The following is a 25,582-nucleotide window of genomic DNA, read 5'->3' on the forward strand; positions in this document are numbered from 1 at the left end:
GACAGATTCAAAGAGTTTCTACAGCCACAGTGGGTTGCATGCAATGCAATTTTACGTTGGAAACTCGACTCGACTGATGTGGATATGTATCATAGTGTAAGGAAGCTAACCACAAAGGCGATATCGCGGTATAGGGAATTCTCACCGCCATCTGTTTAACTGTGGGAAGGAAAAGGTTCGAACGATACAAAATCTGCGTATTATCCGTTTGTGAATTGTGCATAATCTTTACAGCTGAGATAATATGCTAAATATAACAGTTTAGCAAATAGCATTTTAGCTTATGCATTTTGTGATGAATTCAAACGGAAATCTCATTTATGCAGTTATGTGTGCTCTTATAGAAATGTTAGTTAACGCTATTGGTAACCAGATTAGAAGCGGTATATTACAGTCACGACTAAGAATGTGTCAACATATGGAGAAGAAACAGTTAGGCGCCGTGGTTGTCTGAAACTATAGGTCGGGATATTAAGATAATTTATTTAATACCTTCTTCTCTCCTTGAGTTTCACTTTGAAATTCTGTTACATTTCAGATATTTCATTTTTCGCATGCCTTATTCTTAGCAAAGATTCAATTTACTTCCTGGATTTGTCTCTCAATAACGTAGTCCAATATTGGTGAAGTTAAGTTTTGTCAATGTTAGTTTTGTGTTGATTGTATTGATGGCGCGAAAAGTTAAACTTGAAACGAATAAATCCGAAGTTAAGCAAACATGACGTCATAAATAGTTTGTGTTTACCGCCGTGGCGTGATTTGACTGCGGAACGCCTCAAGTCCCAGGAGACAATAAAATTCGCATATATTTTCCAAAGTTTGTTGGTTATTTCATGGGACTAATGGACAAGTTAGTCGAAATCGTCGAATTGTTAAATTGGCATTATACCAATCGTTTTTTATTTTCCCTTTTGTGCTGTTTACGTTTTATGGCCTAATAAAGCATGCTAGCTAAAGATATAATTTAAGTTCAAACTTACGTTTTCTTTAATTACCTTTACACTCTTACACATTTGTCTTATTACCAAATTCCGTTTTCTGTAATGACGGTTATTTTACTTCTAAATGATTTCCACGCAAAATAAAGTGGCTACCACACAGTGAGTTTAAAAAAGTTGAATTAAGCAACTATATGATTGGAAGTCCTAAATATCATGATAAGACGCTTAAATGTGAGACACATGTACAACATATCATAATTTTGCAGCACGCGTGTTTACCACCTTCATCTCCTCGTATTGTAGAAATCGAGACAGAACAGGAAATGTTTTATTCAATATATATATATCGGGAATCGAGCATCTTTCTGCTATTCAAGCATAAATGCAGACGAAATTGTTTTCAATAATTCATGAACGAGTTTCTATTTGAATTACGAAAAGTTGAAGCTAAATATATTTAGATATATTCGGTGTTTCTGTTCTATGTATTTCCATGTACAGGCAATGTCATTGTTAAATGATATGGGATTAGGAACTTTTTCACGCGACAACGTACAAGTCTGTTTAAAAGTTTGATCGTGTGTGGATATTTTTACTCTTTTAAAATTTTATTTCTTTGTTTTGTGACTACGTACCGTTCAATATATGTCCTTTGCGTATACTGCTTTTCATAATACATAATATTCCAGTTGACCAATATCAACCAAATTTCACACCATGTCGAAGGATATGCATCTGACTATTAACCTGGACTAGAGTGATTGAAGATAAACTCGGATATCCTAAGTTTTTTCAATTAGAATTCTTTTTGATATGAAATATCATCCCAATTACTGGGCACAAGAATCCTTTATGGTTACTTTACCATAAATTATCCTCAACTATTTTTGTTCTATCATTGACCATGCATCTGCGATGCTTCAGGTGATCTAGGCACATGTGGCTCAGGCTTGCCCTAGTATAATGAGGCAGCGTCAATTTAACATAATTTGCGAATTGAAGTTGAATTGCCTCCATTCGATGGAAAATTTGATTGAAAACTTTCGTTTTATTTCGATTTTACACTTCAAGTTGAAAATTTATTTTGCTATATTACCAATTTCAAAAATTGCTTTTTCGTGGAATCTGTGACAGTGAGGAACGAAGTGTAAAATGTGAATCGTAAAGTTATGCAAACCGTAGATGATAGATGTCGAAAATACTTCAATACAATTGGTTTGTCTAGGTCTTCTCTGCCTTATATGAGGAAATAACTCTAGTAATGCGACGCCAATAATGATAACAAAAATTATTTTAAGCAGATTATTAATTTGCCATTACAAGAAAGCGTGTGAGAATATATATTTTATTATTGAAGATGAGGAAAGTTGTTATTTCATTGATTGATAGATATGACCAATGCAATCGAGATAAAACACGTTAGCTTACCGTTTTCAAGTGTAACTCATCAAATGAAAAGTGACCTCTGCAAAAACCTCGAACTTACAAAGTGTATTTAAGATAATTTAATTTTAATTTGGATGGCTGAAGATGAGATATGAAGTACACACGATGGACTATTGTGCGTTATGAGGTGAATAGATCGCAATATGTATATATAAATCCACTTAAGCAATACTGACCAATAAGTCGGGAAAAAACATTGCACGAAATTGTTAAAGATTTTTAAAATAAATCAGCTGAAGTTCGCTTGGTATGAACGAGATCGGTCATTCTCTTGTGACAAACCACTCAGTTGAAAATTTTATAACTAGAAATTAGCAATCTGAAAAATCAGTATACGTTGGACTCGGACTCATTAAACTTTAAAAGTGTAAATATAACGCATGTGCACAAATTCCACAAGAAAATCAATCTACCACCATGGTGGCATGTTTGCATATTACAATGTCATGTACGTGCTATGATCTTCAGTAGACAACAAATCCCCTTTTCTGCAACTATTTATATATTAGTTAAAATACTTTTCTTCAGGTCGCAATGAAGTTGCATACCATTTACTTAGAAGTTCTCTGGAATAAACACGTGTTACGGAAATAGGTAATATTTATACGAGAGAGAGAGCCTATTTTAATATGACGATGTATAGAAGCGTGAAAAAACACAATTTTTTTCCATTAAGATGCCTAGATCTCAGTTGTTATGTAAGAAATTACGTTTTTGCGGAAGGATATGAATGATATAAATCGGGGATTTTTTTCACTTATGTTATGTCGGTGATAAATTAGTTTAGGCACGTTGAATTAAGTATTGTTTATATGCGTGCAACTTAATAATTTGGTTTATTATTACAACTTTCAGTAAATGAAATGAATTATACCTGATTTGGAACAAGTCGTACGTACGTAGCTTCATCACTGATTTTTGAAATGGCATTTTCGCATTGCCGCATGAAGATTATGTTTTAATTATTCACACTCACAATTGCCTATCGCATAAGTGGGATGTATTGGAGAATAAGGTCGGGCCTAATCAATCAAAAGTATTGCTATGATATAATTGTGATACATCACGTTCAGGTTGCCCTTACGTATATGCCCTTATATTGTCGGTTATTTCTAGGCAGAAATATTGGTTTATATGTATGCAAAGAATTGTCGTAAAAAATTTATTTGTGCATGTACATGTATAGTTACCTTAATTGGATCGATCGCCAGATCGATTCTATCCCCGTGCGGGCCAATTCGTATAGAAGACGAAAATTCGTGAATTGATATCGATCGTTCCGTCCATTCGTCAAATCGGAAATACAATGCCACTTCCGCTGGCGACCACAGAAATATGAAACCTATCTTACACTTTTATACCAAAGGTTGTTGTTTACACTATAGGAGCGACCATCTTTCTATCATATGGTTTTTAGAAAGTTGAACTTTTTTATTAATTAAGATGACAATTAATGTTTCAACGCATAATTTCAGCGCATTGAGGAAAAGGGCAGTTTATTTTCTTTGAGATTGTTTGAAGTTGGTAAGTGCGTTAAATTTTTTTGTTGGAGTTAGAAAGGAGGGGAATTTTGTGATTATACCACATGATTTTTTAAGCTAGTTCAACTCAATAAAAATGTTATTTTTGAGAAACTTGCATGTATAACTATACACTAAAAGATGAATGATTTTCTCATTTTTACAATATTATCCTTGCAATCATTTTTTGGTTGCATTGAAAACAAGCATAAAATTTTGATTTATGACAATATGGGAGGTTTCGGGTTGTGAGAAAATTACGAACTACTTTAAATTGGTCTTTTTTTTAAGATAAATTTGACATCGAGTAATAGCGTTGTTACCAGTATGAATAGTTCAACATGATTATTTCCAAATGAAGTTTAAGAAAAATGTTCAGCAAGGTCTTGTTGAAGTAGTTAACCTATTCTAGAAGCGGCATTTAAATTAAATTAAAATCGAGGAGAAAATTCATAAGAAAAGCAATGCAAAGTTTACACCAGGTATTCAGGTAATGGTCAATATATATATGCTATGTCCATGGTTTAAGAATATGTTGTCATACGTACGATTTGGGGATCCGAAAAATACGATTATAACATGTAAAGATATGCACTGTATCATATCAGCTTTCGGCACTTCAACGGTCGCCATTAATTTTACTCAAAGTTTGTCTCTTCACTTATGAGCTACTGTGCTGACCTTGCTTTAAAAAATAAAATGAAAAATTCCAATGCCCGTGTGCTTCCTCTTCTTTGTTATATTTTTGTTTTGTAGTATAAAGTGAATTTTTATTCGGTTAGTTCGTGATCAAATGTCCTGCCTGTCAGCAGGCATAACTGCGATTCGTAATGCATCATCCCTGCAAGATCAAGTGTAGCAAATCGATCGACCGGTAATTTTCCCGTAATCATGTTTTTGAATAACATTACCCTGTAAAGATTTAAATATGCATGAAGTTCTAGTTGATTTGTCCCCAAAAAGTTTTTCGCGACAATTTTAGGATTACGGCTCGTGGGTTAAAAATATGGACCTGCAGTGAACCGCGCCTATATCGATCATCTCTTATTTAATATTTTATGACTGAATTGCAGTTGTCATAGGTGTTTGGACCAAACGTCGTGCTATTCTGTTGAAAATATGATGACTATATATTTAATTAGCACCAAGTATTATCAAACAATTTTTTTGTAATTATAATATTTCCCTGGAAATCAAACTTACGTTTTTCTACCGTAATTCTCTTTCGAATACCAAATGAATATTAAATCAATTTATAATAAGTTTTACACAAATCAGAATATATTATTACAGATGATAAATTTAAAATCCAGTGTCGTCGCCGTGATTTGGAATTCAATGCCTGATCGATACATAATATGCAAATATAACAGTTTGAACAAGATTGAAAAGGGGATGCCTTTTTCATTACATATGGGAATGACATGAATAATATTTATATTATGCAAAAAGGGCTGAATACTCTAGTTTCATATAATGCTTTGTAGGTGTTATGGTTTCAAATTTCTCCTATTAACAAAATTATAATATTACTGTATATGCTTTCTAATAAACCGTTTAAACGTGGCATATTGTAAAAAAACAATATATTATATTCCTTGTTATATATTATAGTGTGAGTTTCCAGTCGAAACAAATGTGACAATAGAAAATAGGTGAACGTGTTGAATTTCGTTAAGATGTAATTGAGGAAGTGAGTATGTAACATTAAATATTAGATTTTCTTTTTTATAGACAAATAGTTTTAAAACCAAAGGATCATATTTATTTACTTTCCTTCCTTCGATGCGAACTTACTCAGAACGCGTCTTCGTTTGTACTATTATACGACTTCAACTTTACCGGATGGTGTTCATGATTATGTTTAGTATCAGTAAATTTAAAAGCATCGTTAAAGCTCATAATCAATTTAGTTTTAATAGATTATCTGAGTCCAAATCAAAGCATTTTCGAGACCTAAATTCGGGGCTTGTCAAATTAGAACCACCCCTCGAACCAACATACAATCTCAGCACATGGAACAAAATTTGTCCTGTGTCGACCAAGTAAGTGTACGGTTACGGTTCGACGGTACCGATTTACCAATAGCTCATACATTCAATTTACGCAATAGAATAATCACACTTTGATCGGCAGGCAACTAAGTATGCGCGACATGTTGATGAATGGTTCTATCGATCTTTGCGATGGTAGGACAGAGTTCTTGATCCCAAATATTAATAAATTATTACGTTCTCTTATATGTCAGGTTATAGATAGATATATAGATTTTATGAGATTTTCTGACATTCGTTGTTCAGAAGGAAAGAATCAGTTCAAGTCGTCAGTATGGCAGAACCATCTCCTCTAATTGACATAAACGTCGGAGGACAAATATTTACAACAAAACTTAAAACAATTGCAAAATTCCCCGATTCAGTTCTTGGGAGAAAAGCTGCTTATTTTCTTGCCAACTCGAAATTTGATTCGTCTGACATTGATTCACAGGGTCGACTGTTTTTAGACAGAGACCCAAAGATATTTTCTCACGTCTTGCAATATTTGAGGGAAGAAAATAGTACTGATATCAAGAAAGGTGCTGATTTATCTCCTACGCAAGATTTTGAAGAAGGACAAACATGCAAATGGTTGCATCATTTACCAAAGTACGAGCAGCAACGCTTTGCTGATGAATGTGAACATTTTCATCTATCGCTACCGTCGTTTTTCGCAGATTCTTTTCCCGAATTTCAACGAAGTCATCCTCATTTTAATCGATGTGTTTCAGACAATGAAATTTACAGATCTGAAATGAGGTAGTTCTTGCTTTTTATTCACGATATTTTGCTTTTTTTATTGCTAGCATCTGCAATATAACCAAACTATCATTTTCGAGCGAATAATAAGAAGAAGAAAATGATAACTTTGCTTTAACTTTTTAGTCATAATTCAAATTATGCACAAATTTGATTAGTTGTCATCCGACTCTTCTAAAATTCCATAAAATATCAATATTCGCACTTACTTCCCCTAACGCGTAACCTCTTCTCAGAGTGATAAATATTCATCACATAATTTGACAAAACCTAACCTAAGCCAAGACAATCGAGAATCGACAAAATATTCAAAGGTTAAAAAGATAATATGAACAGTGTGTACTGCCTCATTGTAGTTTTGGGTCCCCTTCTCGCATATACTTCATCACCCCATATTTTAACAAGAAGCAAAAACAAATTGTATAATAACAAAAACCTCATGATATTTCCTCATAACCAAATTCTGAAAATTAATAACAGAGCGAGAAGAAATGAAAATTTTATTCACAGTCATAATGGAAAACATCTACATCACAGATCGATAAATATATATTTGATATTTTATTTTTTGAACACGAAACGCACCTATAGATCGTTTTGTAAAATTATTGTTGTTGTACTTGTTGGCATGTTCTGAGTTGTGTTTCTTTGCAACTATTGTACCAATCGATAGTTTCAGTACTAGATATGAAAAAGCTAAAAGGCGGTTATTTTCATTTTTCAAATTTTATTTTAAAGTCGGTGGGCTCGATGTTTAATTTGGCAGATTTTGCGTATATTGCGCCAATATATGGCATCCTGCCAGGCCTAATTTTGAAAAACGATTTGAAGCTTCACATTGCTGTACTGACAAAAGGTCTAACTTTGGATGCTTCCTAAATTTGAGTGATATATATTTTTTAAATCTTGCACCAAAATGCGACATATATTGACTATGATGTTGCTTATTTTACACATTTTCTGTTCCAGAAATAAATCTATCAGACGCTCTCATAGTGGACCAAAATATATATCATTGGGATATCGAGCAACATATGAAGTAACAAGAGACGCTTTCAGCAATGACAAATTTCGCAGGATCACTCGAATCACAGTTTGCGGAAGTGCTTCGGCAGCGAAAGAGGTTTGTTTCAATTCAATAGGAATAAGAAAGAGTCATCGTATTCTCTTTTGAGTTCAGTTCATATTACACTATAGATCTATTGCGCGTTCCCGACTAACACAGAATCTTACTGAAATATTCTAAAATATAAAATTAATAAATAAAAATGGGGTAGAAGCAGAAATATCGAATCTATAGCAATTAACACCATATATCATTTCATATATATATATATAATTAATAATAAAAAACTGGAGTAGGAACAAAAATATCGAATTTATAGCAATTTACATCATGCATCGGTATATCTGTATATCACGTGTCACGGACATTGTATACATACTAGAATAATCAGGGGTTCTCAACCTTTTCTCTGTTAAGTACCCCCCAATCACGAAACAATCAACGCGAACCCCCAGTAATCAGACACCAAACTAAATTGTGATATATTGACTAACAATTTGCTGTAACGACTGCCAAGCCGTGCATTTCACATTGTTGCATCACAATAACAACAACTCAAGATCAGGGCAAATGTACGCTGAGTTTCAATTGGCATTTATTTTCCTCTTGTAGTTACTTTCTTTGTTAAAGGATATTAAAAAAAAGCAACACACGAAAACTCGACTGTCATCCAAGTAACCCTGGAAATCTTCTTGTGAACCCCTGGGGGTTCGCGAACCCCAGGTTGAGAACCCCTGTACTAGATAGATAGCAAAATAACGTGAGCAAGTTGAATTAAGTTACGATCTCTACACCTGTTTAAGGTCACTCATAGAGAAAAATTGACGCGGACTTATCCGGAAATAATTACACTATGATCCAATTTTACAAATAAATGAATAGATTCTACTGTTATTGAAATTTCTAGGTGTTCGACGACGACATTAATGACAGCAGAGATCCGGATAGACAACCCGCAGGTGGATACACAAGTCGATACTACTTGAAACACAATCACCTAGAAAAGGCATTCGAGTCATTGAGTGCGAAAGGATTCCACATGGTTGCTTCCACATCAAGCGGTTCTAAAACACTGACATCACAAGCTGATGAATACAAACAGTGGACTGCTTACGTAGATTACGTATTTTGCCATCCGTAAAACACACGAGTCGTCTTTCGGATGAAATATCAGCTGACTTATTAACATGGACTGAATTTTTGAATTATTTAAAAAAAATATAAATTCGCAGATTTTTGAAATTTTGTTTATGTAAAACTGTTGCTAATGTTCGTTTAGGATATAGTTTTCTGCGAATGAGACACCTGGACCAGACACGCAATACACACAAAAACATTTCGTTTATCCGAATTTTTTTTTTTAAATTGTTGATTAAAGTTACAACTCAACTCTTTTAAATCAAGCTTTTATTGTATAATTAGTACCTGTTTTACAGCTTTATGAGCAATATCATATAATATTATATATATTTAAAGTGATTGTAGGAAATCACTTTCGTATTTGGGTATTCATTTTGTTGTTGTGCATTGTAAAAATTGACTTCCATATGATACGCTGTATTACATGTCGAACTTAAATACTGTAACTAATTTTATAAAATTATAGTTGGATTTTCTCGTATGGTCCTACATCCTAGTTTTTTGAAAGAAGACAAATCATCATTCCCAAGTTTTCTTAATGCCTCATGCGAGGATGTAAATAAACTAACCCGTCAAGATTAAGCTCGAGAAGCGTTAGAAGCAATGTATGTAATCTATTCAACAAAATTGGTGTCTTTTTATTTTGTATTTACATTCGAAGCCGCCGACCTGCATTTTCATTGGAATATAGAACTGTTTATATATTGTTTACGAGTGGATTGTCAACTATATGTTATTTGTAAATACGTCACGTGTTGTAAAATCATACTGTATTTATCGGCCATTGATTTGGTTGGTTGTTACGCTTTTGTTTACTTTTACTTTGCTATTATACGATGTTTGATTTGATGAATGTAAAAATAATACTGCCATACCGTTTCATGATTTGTTTTTATTATCAAACAAAAACATAAGACAGAAAGCTAGATATAATACTGCCAATAGTTTTTCCAGCAAAGTATTTTACAAAAAAAATAATTACCATGGAGTCTTTCACATTATGAAGTTCAGAGTATTTGTACTTGTACGCAACACGAAATATCTACATATATATGGAATATACAAGAAAATTTTCCCCTTCAAGGTTGGATTTTTGTCCCATGTGTTTCTATTCGAATTTAACAATGTATTGAAGCAAATCGGTCATTTTTTCTCCACTGCTGTTTGAATGACGAGTATGTCTCATTCTAGTAAAATCACATTAACATCTCAAAATAACATTTATTTCATAGAATATTGTTATTTGTGAAGGGAAATCTTGTTATTTGCGAGTGAAATGCAAACATTTCGCTGGGCATGTAGACTATTATGCAGCCTATGACGCTCTAATGCAAAATTCGCTCAAGTATGCATGGAAATTATTGCCTCAATTTTGATCATTCAAATATTTATTAACTGAAGTAGTTTATACGGGAATATACACAGAATTGCTCGTCAGTAAACAGTTAGATTGGACGAATTTTCATTTCACTAGATAAAAGAATCGAATCATATGGCCAGCTGAAATCAGTGTTGTACCTTCCATTCAAATTCGAATCATAGCAAGTATTATACCACCATGCCCCGTTACCCCTAACTGCGCAATTCGCACTTGAGTACATGTCGTTATCAGCATCAAAAGTAGTAAAAGCGCGATCATTATGGTAAGTCATTTTATCTCCAGCGGTGCCAGAATATCCAGACACTGTCAGCTTGAACTTGTCGAGCTCACTTCCTACTACAAAAGAGCTGTAAATATAAAGTATAGGTGTTATGTTCATTGCTCAAACCATTTTTCCACTTAACTCAAATTGCACTGCTTAACAAACCTAATAACAATATGAAATCATATTTTTAGAATATTATATAAATTTATTTCCTTTCATCACCTGTATTGGGCGTATTTGACGGCACCATTTTTAAAGGTGAGGTCGATTCGAAGTTTATAACTTCTGAGACTGGTAATTTGATGAATAGTTTTCAAACCTTTCAAACATAAAAGCATTCAAAAATGAATCAAATGAAATAAAAATTTTCAAGGTTGAAATCATCACAACAAAATATATCGCGATATGAACAAAATTTCACTGTTATTATTTCGCACTTTCTAATTTTCAACTCGATTTTATTTTTCCGTCAAAAAATGAAATATAGTCACTTTTTACACTTTTTAATATAAACACATTTTTTTTTAAATTTCGATGAAAAATATTTTGTCCAATAACAAATAATACGATGGTAGTTTTAAGATTTGTTAACGAAAAGCATTATTGCGTTCATAGTTATCAGAAGTGGTGTTCCATTTTATAAAGAATGCAACCTCAACCAAAGCAATAAAATTCGGAAATATTTTTAACACTCTGATCTTGCTCTACTTTTCGAAAAAGATTTTTGTTTGTTTAACACGTAGTTTGCTGAGATATATCATCAGACTAATGTGTATTTTTACTTTGATGAAAAGCAAATTGACAAATTTTCGATATTGTGGAATATTTTCTAAACCAAAAGCAAATGAATAATAACGAATTGTGACACGAGCCCCTATTCTGTTTTCTTTTATTTTGCACCACTGCTGTTTTTGTTCCGTCTCCGATTTCATAGTTTTATGGAAGTTGGAAATTATCGCAATGAATTTACTACAATTCTACATCATACAACGTACCAAGCCAAAACTCTCCATCTTTGTTTCCGAATCCTTGCACATACGCTTCCCAGTTTCTGTAGAAGTCAACTGACCCATCATATCTTTTTTGAATGACCTGCAAAAATCGTTTCATATTGAATCGGTCTACTGTTTTCTTATTATCTGGTTACAATTTCATGACATTGCACGACGTTCACTTTATGCGACGCATAGCTAAGATCTTCCCCTTTCTATTAAATTATTATCGCGTTTTATTGTCAATTTTTCGGGTAGGGATGAGCCGGGCTGGTGGACACCAGAACGTAGTACGTGGACCTGGTTAGGGTTGAGCTATAATTTCAGGCACACATACTACGGTATTCACTTAGCTAGTCATCGAACTCGTAATATAACTGAAATAAGTAGAATTCGAATAAAATTTTAACCTAATCCTAACCTGGAACACATACTACGTTCCGGTATCCGCCATCTTGGTGCACATACTTCTTGAGCGTCAGAAAAGAAATATTATGCCATAGCACCAAAGCGTGTATCATTGCGTATTTACATCCTTGTTGTTGGATAATGGTCGGTTGTTGAATAATGGTCGGACGACAGTCATTAGACTGCAATATTTTATGAGATCGCGGCTGGAGTTGATCAATTGCAACAATTTATAAAATATATTAAACGAATAGGTAGATATTTCTGATTGGACTCATTGCGCTCTTATATCGCTTCATTCTACATATATCTGTAGTATATAATACTAATACTCACAATCCAGCCGTTGTCGTCTATTTTGTACAAGGAACAGTTTATTAACACTGATGACATGTTGCCGATATTCTTCCACGGATAAATTTCGGCTAATCCATCAGAAATACCATTGCGTTCATTTACGTACATATATTCAATGCAATTGGATGGGAGAAAAAGCAGGTTGACACGGGCTAAAATAAAAAATATATTTATTACTATTTACACCATATCGCGTGTACGTTTTTTTTTGTATTGGTACATTAAAGCAAGGATTCATTTCCTGTCTGCAAAAAATTAACAAACGATTCATAGATCATTTTTGTCTACAACGTAATATCAAAAATCGTCGATTAGCTATACGGCCTGCTTGTACATTTCCCGCTTGCAATTTTCGTAGAACTATGGAATAAAAAAAGTGTCATCTAAATACGCGAAAATTTTTTATTTTCACAACATTTGAGTGACATATTTTCCATTGTTCAGCACGAAATGCTATTTTGCGAAGTGCTTTTTATTTCTCCTTTTAAATATTAAAAAAAAAAAAAATAAAAAAATTCCGACTTCAAATTGAATAAAACCTTGGCTAAAATATTTACAAAAGATTTACGATTACTTTCATTCCATATATTTCCCAAAGATGTATTTAGTAATATTACATAATTAGACTGATTTGATTTGCTGGTATTGTAAACGGACACAATTACGGTTGCGACCTGTAAAGTAATTATCGGATTTTGTTGATCCAACTATCACGCCCAAACTGGCAAATAAAGCATTAGATTCTATTGCGCAGTCTTTTCCCCACCATCTAAATTTTCTACTTTCTTCTGCATGTCGCGATTTGTTGATTGCAGTGTCTCCATAGTTCTTCTCAAACTTCTCATTGCCTCCTCATCAGCTACATCGCATTGGCAGGGATCTCCCTTTTGGCCCCTTTCACCCTTTTCGCCAGCAGCACCCCTCTTACCGGGCCTTCCTTGGGTAACTTGAATATCGTCATTTGAATATGTGTGGCCATTGGCGCCTGGTTGGCACAGGGTCGTTGTTGTAGTACAAGTGTAAGGAGGAGACAAAGCGTGTTCTTGAGCACGAGTACACACAGTATGCAAAATTAGTAATATGATTTCGAATGCTTTAAATAACCTCCAGGAATACATTTTTGCTCTACTAAGTGAATATAAATAGAATTTATTGAACATTTCCCTGGTTTTGTTGTTTTCGAATGTCAACTTTTTACAATGTCTGTGACTAACTTGAAATTTAGCTAGAAGTCATATAAATTTATTACGTTTGTGATTTTGACGAATTATTTGGTCGACACGACAGCCTGTTTAAAATGATGTTGTATTTCGTACTGACTAACGCTTCTCTATTCATCTATGGTTACAATGTGGATGCAATTTTCACAATAATCGATGCGTGCGTGATCAAGTTCTTGGCATATAAATTCTAAAACTGGTAGATTATTAAGCTGACAAAACGTTTTATGTATGTTCAATGGTTCTGTGTCTAAACGCAAAAGGAAAAACATCGGCCATTGCCATCGGGCCGGTCTAAATGCTGAAATATTCAACGGATTGAAAAGTTAAATCTGATCTTTCTCATATGTTTGACGTCATGCGGATTTCTGTCTCACTAAAATATTGGTTTAGAATGAACAACAAAATCTGAGCTTGTGCAAACAGCAAAGTCAAACAACAAGTTCAAATGAAAGGCTTTCTATTTCTGTTGATGCTTAAATTGTACGTTCGTCTATTCCTTCGTCACGCTAATTGCTATCATGAACCCTAGAACAAAATATCCTTCTCACATAACATGGAAGCGCAGTTATTGTTGATTTCCCACGTCCTTAAGACTTTCTGGGTGCAACAATACCTGATCACGTATACCGCAAGCAAAAATTACTGCTAAAAATATGTATCACAGAATTTCAAACGTGATGAGGAGTGAGTCAACTAACAAATGAATTAGATTGGCGCTGACCGTTTAGTGATTTATCTTTGGGCGAGTTATGGATTTTGTGTATTTAGAAATCATTCACTAATCAAAAAGAAGCCACCAAAAACAAAACAAATTACCGACTCATTAGTAACGTTTTTTCAACGTTACTTTTGAATCTCATCCGCGATCGCAGAATGTGAAATACATGTTTGGCACGAATCACGCTATTAGTAATAAATTATATACGGACAAACCAACACTCTATTCGCACAAAAAGTTGGAGTCTATTAGGTATTTATTAATACAAGATTTTTATAACATTGATGTTTATGCTGTTTTTGCTTTTCTGGCATGAACCGACCCAGCCTGATCTTCATAACTTCTAGAAACAAAAACCCAAACTAATCACCGAACCCCTCATAAAAGTTGAGCCGTTCTAATTGCTTATTATAAATTTATACATGTTAAAAACGAAAAGATCGTCATTGTACTTCACATGCAATACAAATACCATACCAGTCAATTACGCGTTCCGTCCTCATTTATGTAAAAAAAATCCAAGATTTCATTTGAAAGCTCATAGGTTATCCAACAATTTAGTAACCAAATAATCTTTTCCTTTCTTTTTCAGGACGGCTTGAATCTGAACCATTTTGTCTCGGTTTTCTTTGGCCTTATTCGGATCAAGTTTAGCTATGAGGTAGCGTAATACAGCATCACTGTTGGTATTTTTGTTTTCGAGGAGAGATTCGAGTAATTTTACGATTTCAGGTCTTTTTTGAGGATCCATGCCCGACAAAATTGAGAGAAGTGAATCAACAAAATAACACGCCTTTTCTGGCTTGCTAGTTGCCAACGATTCAATTTTTTTCAAATAGGTTTTCACAACATCCTCTTTTTTGAATTTATCTTTTTTCTTTAGTGATGTGATAAGTGCGCTAATAAACGAGCGGCACTCTCCAACAACGCTTTTTTTGATCATTTCTAGCGCTCGAAGAGAACATGCCAATTCTGCTGGGTCAGTTTTACCGAGTAGATACAATATTATTGCTCGACTGATCGGATTTCTTCTTATCAACTTCTTTTTCAGTAACTCCTTTAACTTAGCACTCAGACCGTCTGGTTTAAAAGCTTTCAATAGTTCTCCCATGTATATTACTAAGTCTTTTGAACATGACCAACCAATTGAAGTTTTGATTCGAACAATGATTTCCATTTCACTTTCGATTGCTTCTGCCAATTTATCGTTTGCTTGACCTCCTGTAAACAATGACCATTGATGCAATAATTATAAATCAATACTTTTAAATATTAAATAATAATATAAACATGTATTCCTAATCAATTCGTGTGTTTTTATATATAATGTTATTCAAATTGTATATTCTGCTACCTTGTTGTTGTTGTCCATTTCCGCCATTTTCTTTTTCTTGATAAAGAATTTGTAAGTCTTGGTCAATATCTTTTATAATATCACCCACAGGTCCATCCATAGCGTCAGCAAATATTGTTTGCATAAAATTAAATTGGTTATTAGCCCATGTTATATCACCCAATACGCCTACGAAATAGGCGAGCATAGCTTTTTGCAACGGAACCGAACTTTGAAAGTATTGTTGCTGCAGCTGAGTTCCTAAAGTCCAAAGGTTTTTAGAATCGAGTAATTTTGCAACATTGATGACGTGTTCCGAAGCGGAATCGGTTTCTTCCACAGAAATGTAATAAGTGACAATATCGTATTCAACTCTAAGTTCAGCAGGAAGATTTCCCTTCGATTCTGCAAATTTTCCACTGTTAATCGCAAGTTCTGTTGAAGATTAAGAATATATTTTATGACTCAATTGTCAAAAAAGGAAGCATAAACTTTTGCTTGACGAGTTGAACAAAACATAATTCTCACTATTGAAGGTGAGTGCTCAAATGTACATGGTCGTTACAGTAAATTTCAGACAGGAATTACTATAGTCTGACGTAAAATAGATATTGTAACACTGAAAGCTGAGGGCCTGACCCTAATTACCATCAGCTGAAGATCATGTTACTAAATGTTAGTTCAGTCCTAATCAGTCTTAAGCCCTCCAATCATCTTTATTTTATGTCATTACGTCAATAACGTTAGAAAATATGACTTGATTGGAAGAGCCTTGTGTAGCTAGCTAAACATCAAACCTGCTACCGATATGGTGACCCAATATTACTCAGTAGAGAAGCCCACTTTAAGAACAATTGGAACGTATATCCTCACTTCAGACTATTCTAGTAACTTTGAGATACGCGTCATTCAGCTATTTTCTGAATATAAAGACTATAATATATACAACGGTGGGGTGGGAATTTCAAAATGGGCAAATTTATGTACCTGCAACGTATGTATTCAGGACAAAAATTTGACCGCGTAAACGATATTGCTGATAAACAAAATGGGGACGTCTTAGACAGGGGATATTGAAATCCATGCAAATGTTTTCTATTATTCAAGTAATTGGCGGTACGGTACCACCGCATGCGATTATTTTATTGTTATTTTGTTCAACTTACCTCCATCCAAATATGAATTAGGTTCAGGTTGGCAATACTGAAATACAAAATAGCAAATTATAATAAAGTGTAAAAATGATTTGTTCATCGTAAACTATTAGGCTTCCAAACTCAACCTTTTAAATAAACCGAACATAACAGAGCTTACGTTGGTTATAGATCGGTCTCAAGCATCGATCATTGAAGTCTTGGGCTTATAAATTTATATATCTAGATTGTATCATTACCTATTATATCAAAGCGGGACAGCGAAATAAATAGGCAAATTGTGTTCAAATAAATTGAATTCGCAGCTATTAATACTAATCAAAAGCCTAGTTTCTTGCTTGTAGATAAAAAATGACCTTTTCACGAGAACCATGTGTCATATGCTATATAAACTAAAAACACGCATCTTGGCACTAAAACACATCATCGCCGAAGGCAAAAAACGCATCTAATCTCTCGATTTTATATAAGTTTTTAACGCCAAATTCCTATTAAATTAAGTGTAACATTTTTGGCTTGAAAATCTATCATTCTTTTTTACTCTCGCACACTCTTATTCAATGTAACGCTGATATAAAGATAAAGATTATACAACCCAATCTCTGAAACTGTTGCAAAGATTAAGCTTTACAACAAAGCATTTGCACAGCTTAAATCAATCGTCGAAGATATATTATTTTATAGACTGTTGCCATGACTAGGCTGTTTTCTTGTTAATATTAGGCCTGAGAATTAGAGAATCAAAATGACACAATTTATACTATTTAATGTTAATTTAGCGTTATATATATATGGATCTGTAACTTTGTTAAAACAACCAAATAATTTTTAAATATAAATGATTTTATGCATAATAAATCTACTTACAGAGTCACACTCCCACTGCTGTTTTATGCAAAAGCAAACGGGTTCACCGGATTCCGGTCGACAGAACGAGGATTGATGACAATTAATGCCACTACAGGGGTCAGCATCTAAATGTAAGAATTTGATTGAATGTGGAAACAAGATCTTAAATTGTTAGATTCTAATACACAACAAATTTCTTTATTTAAGTGATTCGATGAGTATATGAATATGATTCAAAAAAAAAAAAAGAATTCCAGGTGTTTGTGCATGCTGTTAGACAAAAAGCCGTAACTCCAATAATAGTTCGGTCTGCGATTATATATATATATGGGATTCGAGTGATGCAATATTTCGGATTGACGTCGCAGTTTTGTCATATGTTTTAGTGCCAGTATCTATCACCTTTAACGAATAATGCCGAAATATATGAACCCTTAAGTCGAATACTAATTTTGCCACGAAAATGCCAGTAAAATTGTAGCTAATTGTAAAAAAATGTACCGAATGTCATAAATAATTATTGAATATCATATGAAGGTGTGCCTGCGAATTATAAAAATACAGCAAAATTTGGGAGAAAATATAGATCGAGTCGAACTGGGAAAATGTTCAAGAATAGAATGAAAGCTTTCTAATCTTTTAGCATTCTGGGACATCTTCCATATTATAGTACTGAAAATTGCCATCGACCGGTCCATTGGTTGCGAAGTAAAGCGATATTGTCATAATAACAATAACAAGAAAAAAAAGAATTTTGCAAAAAAAATGTGCTTAGTGTCTAACAACGGTCGAAATATTGGAATATCGATTAATCTTGTCAAAATCGGATCGGTATTGTTCAAAATATGTTAACCATTTTGGTCATTTGGTATAACAAACGAGGCCATTTGGAAATTGGGTTGAAATTGGCCATTTGGGATGCAGTCTGCATTTTCATGACAATTGTTGTTCTGACAGGGATCATATCCTGAATCAGCAATATAAAATTAGAAATACCATAGATTCGACAGGCAAAAGTTAGGCTACGTAAAAGTGAGAGAATGATAGAAACGCACAGAATATAAAAAAGGAGAAAATTAAGAGAGAAAATAAAAAAGTTCTCTTTTTTGTCATCATCCTACTGAACTTACCCGTACATCGATATCCGTTTCCATCGTACCCACTTTTACATCGACAAGTAAATTGAAATTGGCCATTTGGGATGCAGTCTGCATTTTCATGGCAATTGTTGTTTTGGCAAGGATCATTTCCTCCACCTGCAACACATATAGCAATTAGTTTGGTATTTTAACAACTGTTGGCTGCAAACCTATTTTAACAAAAGACACCTGAAACTTGCACTTTAGGAACGATAATAAACGATTCCCATTTATTCTTCACAAATTTTCTAAATTACCAACAATTAGGGTTTCACAAGTGTGGACACTATGAATAAAATTACGGTAAAGATTGTTGAAATACATATCCGAATGGGATTTCAGCTATTTTTAGTATTCAAAACTCATGTAAAAGCTAAAAAGCGAACATTTCAAAGAGTAAAACGTAAAAGTCAATAAACCTATCAATAGTAACTTGAAGGGGCAAATGTTTTTTGGAATAATCTTCAGGAACACAGACATTTTTCTATCTTATTCCGCTGTAATATAACTTTTTATTAATTTGATTTGATATACTTATAAATTCTTGAAAGTGCATACTTTCACAGGTGGGTGCCGCCGGAATCCATTCCGGATTTTGTCCAAATCCAAAGCTGCTTTGACTGCAAGTTCTTTGTCTTGCTCCAACGATGGAATAACCAATGAAACAATTGTAATATATGGTTGATCCGACAGGAAAGCTCGTTTGTGAAACACCAGAATGTGTACCGCCTTCGATGAAACCGGGCTTTTTGCAAGAAAACTGCGGTCTCTGTTGCCCAAAATCAGAGGGAAGAGATGGATTTATGCGGGCGCAAACGCTTTGATAGTCGTCGCAGCAACGAGAAGAGAATTGATCACAGTCTGTACAAAGGCATGCCCCTTCATAGCTACCACATCGTCCTTTGCAAGAACCTGGAAATGATAAAATTAAGTCGGGTGATGTAATTTATAGGGGTGAGATAATGAATAATAGCAACTATTTTTATCGTGATTATAACAGAAAACCAGATCAATTATAGCAACTAGCATAATGATTTGTCATATAATTCCTACATGAGGCAGACCCAACATGGTAGTGTCGGGACTTGTGAAATTGCTTGGAACAAAATTTATATATAAAATAATATGGAATAAGTACGAAAATTCATTACCTCCGCAAGAGTCGCGTCCATCCCCTTCGTATCCATTCTTACATTGGCAGGAGAATCCAAATTGTCCGGTCGGAAAGCAATTGGCGTTTTCGTGGCAATCGTTTTCTAGGCAAGGGTCCGTTGCTAGAGGAAATAAAATAGGTTTGGCAAGTTGAATGAGGCAAATTAGGAAAGAAAGGAAAAAGGTTTAAATGCAACTATATTCATCAACCTACGTGTACATTCATATCCATTTCCATCATAATCACTTTTACATTGACAAGTAAATTGAAATTGTCCATTTGGGATGCAGTCCGCGTGTTCATGGCAATCGTTATTTTGGCAAGGATCGTTTTCTGTGCCTGCAAAGTTTACTGCGCCTGGAAAACATATTTGAATAATTAGTTAACTATCATAATTTTATTTTGGCAATAAGTTTACCTTAAATTACCAGGTTAATGTAAAAATGAGCCATAATAAACCATGCATTGGCAAGAACCAAAATTTGCTAAAATACCAACACCAGGTATTACCAGAAAACATAAATAATTAAGATGTTTTTGACATGAGATCCTTTTTGAATACAATTTCAGTTCTCGTCTTTGTTTTAATCGAAAATCAAAATACACGTTGAATCCAAAGACAAACTATTCAACAAGTAACACATAAACTCCGACCTCCACAGTTGACTTGCTGTCCATTTACTTCATACCATTCTCTACAACCACAATAGGATGATTTGCATTCAGCATATGGATAAGCAGGGCAATTTGGTCGATAACATAAAGGTACAATCCCACAGTTCCTTGGTTCACACGGCTGCTCTGTCTGAGTGTAATCTGAAAAATTAATATATGTATACTAATATGAATTTTTATACTTACACGTTAGCAAGCTACAGGATTGTAACTCGGTGTTTAGGGTCGTATAGCAAACACTGATTACAAGTATACAAATACGGCCAACGAAATCGGCATATGAGCCAATCATGTAATATTCAGATATGGGATTAAATTTTAGGCATAGATAGACAATCTCTAACTGGGCAGTTAACCAAAGTAAAAAATAATTACGGTTCGGGTAACGCGTGTAGGATTCATACACAGCAAATTTAAAAGAATCCCTTCAAAGACATTTTAAAAGTAACAGAAATCAGAGACTTTAATGTGCATCAATTACAATCGGATCTTTGTCAGAACGTAAACCTGGTAGTCTTTTAACAACGGTAATATTATTCAGAGTTAGAACATATTTTCTATCCTTCAACTTTACCTCTGCACTGATATCCATTTCCTTCATACCCACGTTTACATCGGCAAGTAAATTGATATTGTCCATTGGGAATGCAGTCTGCATTTTCATGGCAATTGTTGATTTGACAAGGATCATTACCTGAACCAGCAAAATAAAATTCAATAATTGGTTTGCATTTTTCTGCTAAGTATTAATGTATTGGGGGGAAAAACTGAAAGCTAGGTATTTGTTTTGACAAAAATGTTTTTTTTATTGATTTTAAAAAAGGAGTATGCAATGTCCATTTTTGTTACAATATGCCTTACAATACCCTCATTGTTAGTTTTCTATCACAATAAAGTATTACTCAGATAGCAACGCATGGATGACTTGTTGAAGAAATAACATTGATTTGACAGGCAAAAGTTAGACTATGTGAAAGTGAGGGAGTGATAGAAACGCACAGAATATAGAAAAGAAGGCAAATTAAGTGAGAAAAGATAATGTTCTTAATTTTTTCATCATCCTACTAAACCTACCCCTACATTGATATCCGTTTCCATCGTACCCACTTTTACATCGACAAGTAAATTGATATTGTCCATTGGGAATGCAGTCTGCATTTTCATGACAATTGTTGTTTTGACAAGGATCATAACCTAAATCAGCAATATAAAATTCAATATCTAGTTTGCAATTTTCTACTTCTTGTTTATGGCAAATTAAGTGTCAAGTTGCATTAGGTGAGCGTTTTTAATATGCATATATGTTCATGGGAAGAAATAATTTGAGATATAAGGAGTCTTGCGGGGTTGGAAATACGATCGATGATTATGGTGATTATCAATGTATTGGTAAGAAAAAACAACTGAGTCTAGGTATTTGTTTTTTCATAACTGTTGTTTTTTTTCGATTGGTTTACAAAAATGAATATGCAATATTCATATTTGATACAATATATCTCACAATACCATCATCGTTAGTTTTCTATCACAATAATATATTACTCAAATAGCAAGGCATGGATGACCTGTTAAGGAAATACCATTGATTAGACAGGCAAAAGTTAGACTACGTAAAAGTGAGAGAATGATAGAAACTCACAGAATATAGAAAAGGGGGCAAATTAAGTGAGAAAAGATAATGTTCTTAATTTTTTCATCGTCCTACTAAACCTACCCCTACATTGATATCCGTTTCCATCGTACCCACTTTTACATCGGCAAGTAAATTGAAATTGGCCATTTGGGATGCAGTCTGCATTTTCATGACAATTGTTGTTCTGACAGGGATCATATCCTGAATCAGCAATATAAAATTAGAAATACCATAGATTCGACAGGCAAAAGTTAGGCTACGTAAAAGTGAGAGAATGATAGAAACGCACAGAATATAAAAAAGGAGAAAATTAAGAGAGAAAATAAAAAAGTTCTCTTTTTTGTCATCATCCTACTGAACTTACCCGTACATCGATATCCATTTCCATCGTACCCACTTTTACATCGACAAGTAAATTGAAACTGGCCATTTGGGATGCAGTCTGCATTTTCATGGCAATTGTTGTTTTGGCAAGGATCATTTCCTCCACCTGCAACACATATAGCAATTAGTTTGGTATTTTAACAACTGTTGGCTGCAAACCTATTTTAACAAAAGACACCTGAAACTTGCACTTTAGGAACGATAATAAAAGATTCCCATTTATTCTTCAAAAATTTTCTAAATTACCAACAATTAGGGTTTCACAAGTGTGGACACTATGAATAAAATTACGGTAAAGATTGTTGAAATACATATCCGAATGGGATTTCAGCTATTTTTAGTAATCAAAACTCATGTAAAAGCTAAAAAGCGAACATTTCAAAGAGTAAAACGTAAATTCTGACCTCCGCAGTTGACTCGTTGTCCATTTACTTCATACCATTCTCTACAATCGCAATAAGATGATTTACATTCAGCATATGGATAAGCTGGGCAATTTGACCGATAACATAGAGGTACAATTCCACAATTCCTTGGTTCACACAGCTGTTCTGCTCAAGTGTAATCAGAAAAAAAATACGATGCTAGTTTTGGAATGCGAGATCAGCAAGCTACGGAATATGGTGCCATAAAAAGGATTAATAAATACGAAACAATGTTTTGACACAATAAATGAGTCTTCCAGGTTTAGCCTACGCAATATAGGGTCGGTAACACCGATACTCATATGGACAAATACTATTTGCGAAAGACCAAGACCGACGTGTCAATTAAAAATAAAACAGAGCAGCTAGGAAATACGAATAACGGATAAACCAAAATATCAAACTTTGTTTGTTTTGTTGTACAGTACTTGATATATGTCTAAATATTTGACATCTAAGTGTGTTTGATATAAGCAGCAGGTTTAAATTCTCTTTAAGTATATATGTCACGATAACAACTCCATACGACAGTTGTTATGTGAATAGCCGTAGCCAGTGGACAATCCACACATAATTCCACACACACATGTTCCACACTTTTCAATAAATTTTTATACCAAAGCAATTGAGGATGTACCAGGCTTATGTCTTTTGAATTAGCTAATCAAATACCGTTATTGCAAGTCTTCTATCTCAGACGTTCTGCTTGTCTGTTCACGATAAACAAAAAAAGTTCTAGGACTACTCGGCTGTTGGCGATCCCGGAATTTACAAATATATATATATTATATGACAAAACTGTAAATAATAAGAAATCTTACCGTTGCAATTAACAGACTGTCCATTTACTTCGTAATTTTCTGTACAGTCGCAATACGACGGTTTACATACCGCATTTGGATATGCTGGACAATTAGGATTGTAACAGAGAGGTACAAATCCACAGTTGCGTGGATTACAGCCAACAGGTGTATCTTCATGAATGTACAACAAAAATATTTCCTCGATTAGTAAAATGTAATGTAGGTGTTTGCATAATCAAATGTAATGGCATAACAAAAATGAAACTGGATTCACTGGGGCTGTTACTAAGTAACCAGATGCCGGCACAGATTGAAACGTCGTGTTCAAATCAGTTTAGACGTAATAATATACTAAGAGTTGGAAACGGCAGTATTAATAAACTGAAGTATGGAATGCTTCAAGCGCAGCAAACAAGCGCAGTTAGGGATTTCTTATATTATAATAAGTATGAACTTATTATCCATATTTTGCAAAATCGAATCGCAAAATCCTATTAGCAGCTATGAGAATGTGCATACTCGGTTGTCGTAACTATTGACGTCATCCGCATAGCATTGTAATAAAACAAGTAGGCTACAACGTTACTTACTACTTTCGCAAGTAGGAGCTTTCGGTGTCCACTCAAGTCCTGGCGAACCACCAGATAATGGACCAAGGATATCGAAAGTGCATGTTCTTTTTGGTATTCCTTTCATAGTGTAACCGGAATCGCATGTATATGTGATGCTTGAATCCAGGGTATAAAACGTCCTGGTTCCTGAATGCCTTCCGTTAGATATTGGGGCAGGGTTTGAACAAAAAATCTGAGAAGAGCCGGTATTTTGATTTTGATTATTGTCTGGAGATCCTATGGTAATAACACGAATATTACCGACATTTTGACCAGAAAGCAAGTCGCTCAAAGATGAAATCGTTCCTAAATTGTTATTCGTACAATACTCGTCGAAATCCTTACAGCAGAATGCACTTTTACAATTCTTTATGCAAGCACAAGGGAGGCCCACTACACCACATCTTTTATTGCAGGAACCTAAAAAATAATTTACACGTGAATGTTTGAAGAGAAAAATTAGTTTTAATAAAACTAGACCAAAAATGTTCGTTTCATGACAATGTTACGGCAAGTATGGGAATCGATTTTTTTTCAAACCCCCGAGTTGGGAATCAGATAACAAATTTTGTCAAATGGGTCTGAAGCATTTGTTTTTGATCTACTAAACAATGTTTGAACAATTCAAGACACTCATGCATGCAGACGAATGCAAAGTCGTATTGTTTCTTGAGACGTTCAGGTAGCATGTTATTCCTACTTACCAAATTCCGCTAAATTGAATTGGCCTTCACAAACACCACAAATGATTGCTACAACTACAAAAACGGTTTTCATATTTTCTGACGTGAAGTTATGATACTCGATGTGAATTAAGGATAGTCAAATCTTTCACCACTTCAGCTCTATCTAACATCTGATAAAAAAAAAATATACGAATATTGGACTTCTAGTAAATACCCTTAAATTAGGAATTTTTTTTATATTTATTACGATCTCGATTCTAGCCTAGTTAGCAATTAAACAACATTATATAATTGCTCATGCTCGTAAAGATCAAACTATACGGTACAATGAATTTGCACTTTAGTTATTTTTATCTTTCATTTTTTTGCTGCTGCATCTCAAGTTATCATAATTTGAATTAGATTTAGCAAAGATAATCCAAGGTCGTAAAGACTTGTTGTTATATACCAACTGCTTTCTGCACCCGCGGCTATTTTATAAAACG

The 25,582-nt window shown here is 34.0% G+C and overlaps 3 protein-coding genes across 4 annotated transcripts; 1 reads left to right on the top strand and 2 right to left on the bottom strand.

The window, feature by feature from the left end:
* Positions 1 to 5,794: 5,794 nt before the first annotated feature.
* LOC120341185 (BTB/POZ domain-containing protein KCTD12-like) lies at positions 5,795 to 9,788 on the top strand. The gene is made up of 3 exons (XM_039409658.2): positions 5,795 to 6,702; positions 7,672 to 7,825; positions 8,676 to 9,788. Exons 1-3 carry the CDS (start codon positions 6,236 to 6,238, stop codon positions 8,907 to 8,909), a joined length of 855 nt encoding a protein of 284 aa, XP_039265592.1. The 5' UTR covers positions 5,795 to 6,235; the 3' UTR covers positions 8,910 to 9,788.
* Positions 9,781 to 13,550, bottom strand: LOC120341182 (fibrinogen-like protein A). Its single transcript, XM_039409653.2, has 5 exons — positions 13,078 to 13,550; positions 12,291 to 12,463; positions 11,550 to 11,646; positions 10,777 to 10,873; positions 9,781 to 10,636 (listed from the first exon to the last, which is right to left on the bottom strand). Exons 1-5 carry the CDS (start codon positions 13,469 to 13,471, stop codon positions 10,354 to 10,356), a joined length of 1,044 nt encoding a protein of 347 aa, XP_039265587.2. The 5' UTR covers positions 13,472 to 13,550; the 3' UTR covers positions 9,781 to 10,353.
* A 281-nt stretch (positions 13,551 to 13,831) lies between these two features.
* Positions 13,832 to 25,277, bottom strand: LOC120341240 (uncharacterized). Of its 2 annotated transcripts, XM_039409718.2 has the most exons (17): positions 25,116 to 25,277; positions 24,391 to 24,831; positions 23,819 to 23,971; positions 22,977 to 23,123; positions 22,553 to 22,678; positions 22,270 to 22,389; positions 21,630 to 21,749; positions 21,130 to 21,249; positions 20,535 to 20,696; positions 20,094 to 20,237; positions 19,879 to 20,001; positions 19,286 to 19,639; positions 18,719 to 18,844; positions 17,607 to 17,713; positions 16,752 to 16,788; positions 15,607 to 16,020; positions 13,832 to 15,473 (listed from the first exon to the last, which is right to left on the bottom strand). In XM_039409718.2, exons 1-17 carry the CDS (start codon positions 25,186 to 25,188, stop codon positions 14,791 to 14,793), a joined length of 3,450 nt encoding a protein of 1,149 aa, XP_039265652.2. In that variant the 5' UTR covers positions 25,189 to 25,277; the 3' UTR covers positions 13,832 to 14,790. The 2 variants fall into 2 exon arrangements, with proteins under 2 accessions (XP_039265652.2, XP_077976033.1); XM_078119907.1 differs by lacking the exon at positions 21,630 to 21,749.
* Positions 25,278 to 25,582: the final 305 nt, after the last annotated feature.

Source organism: Styela clava, chromosome 14, assembly GCF_964204865.1.
Source record: "Styela clava chromosome 14, kaStyClav1.hap1.2, whole genome shotgun sequence".
Lineage (NCBI taxonomy): Eukaryota > Metazoa > Chordata > Ascidiacea > Stolidobranchia > Styelidae > Styela > Styela clava.